Source organism: Triticum aestivum, chromosome 6B (assembly GCF_018294505.1).
Source record: "Triticum aestivum cultivar Chinese Spring chromosome 6B, IWGSC CS RefSeq v2.1, whole genome shotgun sequence".
Classification (NCBI taxonomy): Eukaryota; Viridiplantae; Streptophyta; class Magnoliopsida; order Poales; family Poaceae; genus Triticum; species Triticum aestivum.
In genome coordinates this window covers 3,978,475-3,980,710 of record NC_057810.1, presented here as the reverse complement: position 1 = coordinate 3,980,710, position 2,236 = coordinate 3,978,475, and the positions used below count along the sequence as shown (strand labels likewise).

The following is a 2,236-nucleotide window of genomic DNA, read 5'->3' as shown; positions in this document are numbered from 1 at the left end:
GTTTGAGCCAATGCAACTAGGAACCATATTAAATAAAGTTAGTTTGAATCAAAGATTCAAATTCAACTCCATATGTGAATATTCAAATGCCATTTATTTGATTTTTCCAATTCAGCAGCTAGGAGTTGTTCTAACATGCATGCAAACGGTACAAGTGGGTAGATTGGATTTTTCGGATAATTTTCCATATATAAATTATATCATTTGGAGTTACAGATTATTTTCTATGAATTTTTGAAGTTTTGCACATTTCCCGAAAATAAATAAATAATTTATATTGATCTAAACTCCAGAAAAGGCTTTATGATGTTAGACTGACATCATCACTGCGTTAACAGGTCAAAGGCGCTACCCAGGTCAAACCTGACGGCTGGGACCCACATGTCAATGACTGTGGCTAATCCTAATATAAATTAAACTTAACCTAGTTTAATTAGTCGGGCGGGGCCCGCATGTCAGTGACTTAGTAGATTAACTAAAATTAGCTATTAATTTAAGCAAAAGTTAGCAAGCGCCGGGCCCACACGTCAGTCGGTCAAACCCCTGGTCAACTCGGTCAAAGTCGCCTGCATTTAGCCGTCGGCGAGGGCCGAGACGGTGGCGTGGCTCGGAAATGTGCTTGGGAGCGGGCGCGACCCCGACGAACACGCCGAGGACGACGAGGCTGTTCCCCCCGGAACCGCCGAAGAAGCCGAGCACGCCGCCGTTGTGGTTGCCGTCGTTGCCGACCACGGCGTTGTCCGGCAGTGGCACGCGGAAGTCAGTCCCCGAGAGGCGCCCGTACAGGCCATGCACATGCTCCCGGTTGGTGGTGAACTTGAGCGAGGTCACGCCGTCGAGGTCAAATGTGCCAGTCATGTCCTTGACATACTCGCCTTCGTTCAGGGAAAACTGCACCACATCCACATGCATGCATGCTACTCAAATTAAAGTAGAGTCGTCACAAGCGAGGCAAGTGGTAGATAGATAGATCGAAAGGACCAGCGTACCGTATTCTTCTGTCCATTGGTGGTGCCCCAGGTGCCGACGGGGATGTCGTCGCCATTCTGGTCGACGTAGGTGAAGGAGAAACCATCGATGCGCTGAGTGCTGTAGACAGTGACGCTCTTAAGCTGGACCGGCGTGGAGATGCGTTGGTTAACAATGCCGCCCCACGGACCGATCATGACCGGCAAACCATTCTCCCCCAGCACGTAGACGCCCAGCGCCTGGAGGGTGTCGTTGGAGCGGCAGAAGAAGGCCACCACCTCACCAACCACCTCGCCATCGTCCTGGGCCTGCTTCAGGGGCACGCTGAAGGCGGACCCTGCCGCATGGCCGAAGGGCCCGTGCTCTGTCTTGTTGGTTTTCAGCATGAGCGAGGTGACGCCGGCGTCGTTGAAGGTGCCACTCACGACATACAGCTTCTCGTCTTGGTCTATCTGGATTGCCCGGGAGTGTTCCCGGTCGATCTTGCCCCAGGGACCGACCGTGATTTCCTTGTCATTCTGGTCGACGTAGACGAAGGAGATGCCAATGATACGACCATTCCCATAACCCCATGACGGTTCCCAGCCAATGGTGATGGTGTTGAGGCGTTGGGGCCTGCTGCCGACGTTGATGTCGCGTCCTTGTCCCGCTGCACCCCATGGACCAACCTTCACCGGGTCCTACATACAATATGCACGCATGCATCACAAATTCTGAAATTAATTGACATCCTACACAAACAATCTATACTATTCCTTGGTACTACGTATACACATCACATCTAAGACCGAATACCTGAGAAGAAATTGCAACTAACATATTTGTACATCAAAGGGAGCCTATATTCAAGACACCTGAGTGTTAATACTACTTGGGAACTCGCTAGTTGCACCAGACTTACCGCCATATTCTCAGGCAACCTCAACCGAAAACTAAGTACCAAGCGTGCGTCTCTGTGTGTGTGTGTGTGTGTGTGTTTTCAAGTTGCGATGGACACAAGATTACGGAAGGGCACCTATTTATAGCACCCGCGAACCTGCAGCCATCCTTCCCGCTTGATAGATTGTGATATGTTGGAAATAAACGGGCTAGGCCCATAACAGTTTCTGAAATCTCAAGTTGTTTAGTCCCACCCCGCGGAGATTGAGGAAGAGTTGGACTTCTCTATATACAGGGTTCTCTACACCACAATGAGTGAGGTATGAAGGAAAGAAAGAGAAGACCACACGCACGTACGACATGCGCGTGAATGGTCCTCCGAATTCCG

At 50.1% G+C, this 2,236-nt stretch overlaps 1 protein-coding gene across 1 annotated transcript; it reads right to left on the bottom strand.

Annotated features, from left to right (window-relative positions):
- Positions 1-467: 467 nt before the first annotated feature.
- On the bottom strand, positions 468-1,956 carry LOC123133039 (mannose/glucose-specific lectin-like). The gene is made up of 3 exons (XM_044552586.1): positions 1,871-1,956; positions 990-1,649; positions 468-891 (listed from the first exon to the last, which is right to left on the bottom strand). Exons 1-3 carry the CDS (start codon positions 1,874-1,876, stop codon positions 505-507), a joined length of 1,053 nt encoding a protein of 350 aa, XP_044408521.1. The 5' UTR covers positions 1,877-1,956; the 3' UTR covers positions 468-504.
- Between the last annotated feature and the right edge of the window lie 280 nt (positions 1,957-2,236).

Bases quoted from the DNA above. Each gene is read 5' to 3' on its own strand.
- LOC123133039 (XM_044552586.1), bottom strand. The intron at 892-989 runs GTACGCTGGTCC...GATGTGGTGCAG, and splicing joins CCAATGGACAGAAGAATACG to TTTTCCCTGAACGAAGGCGA.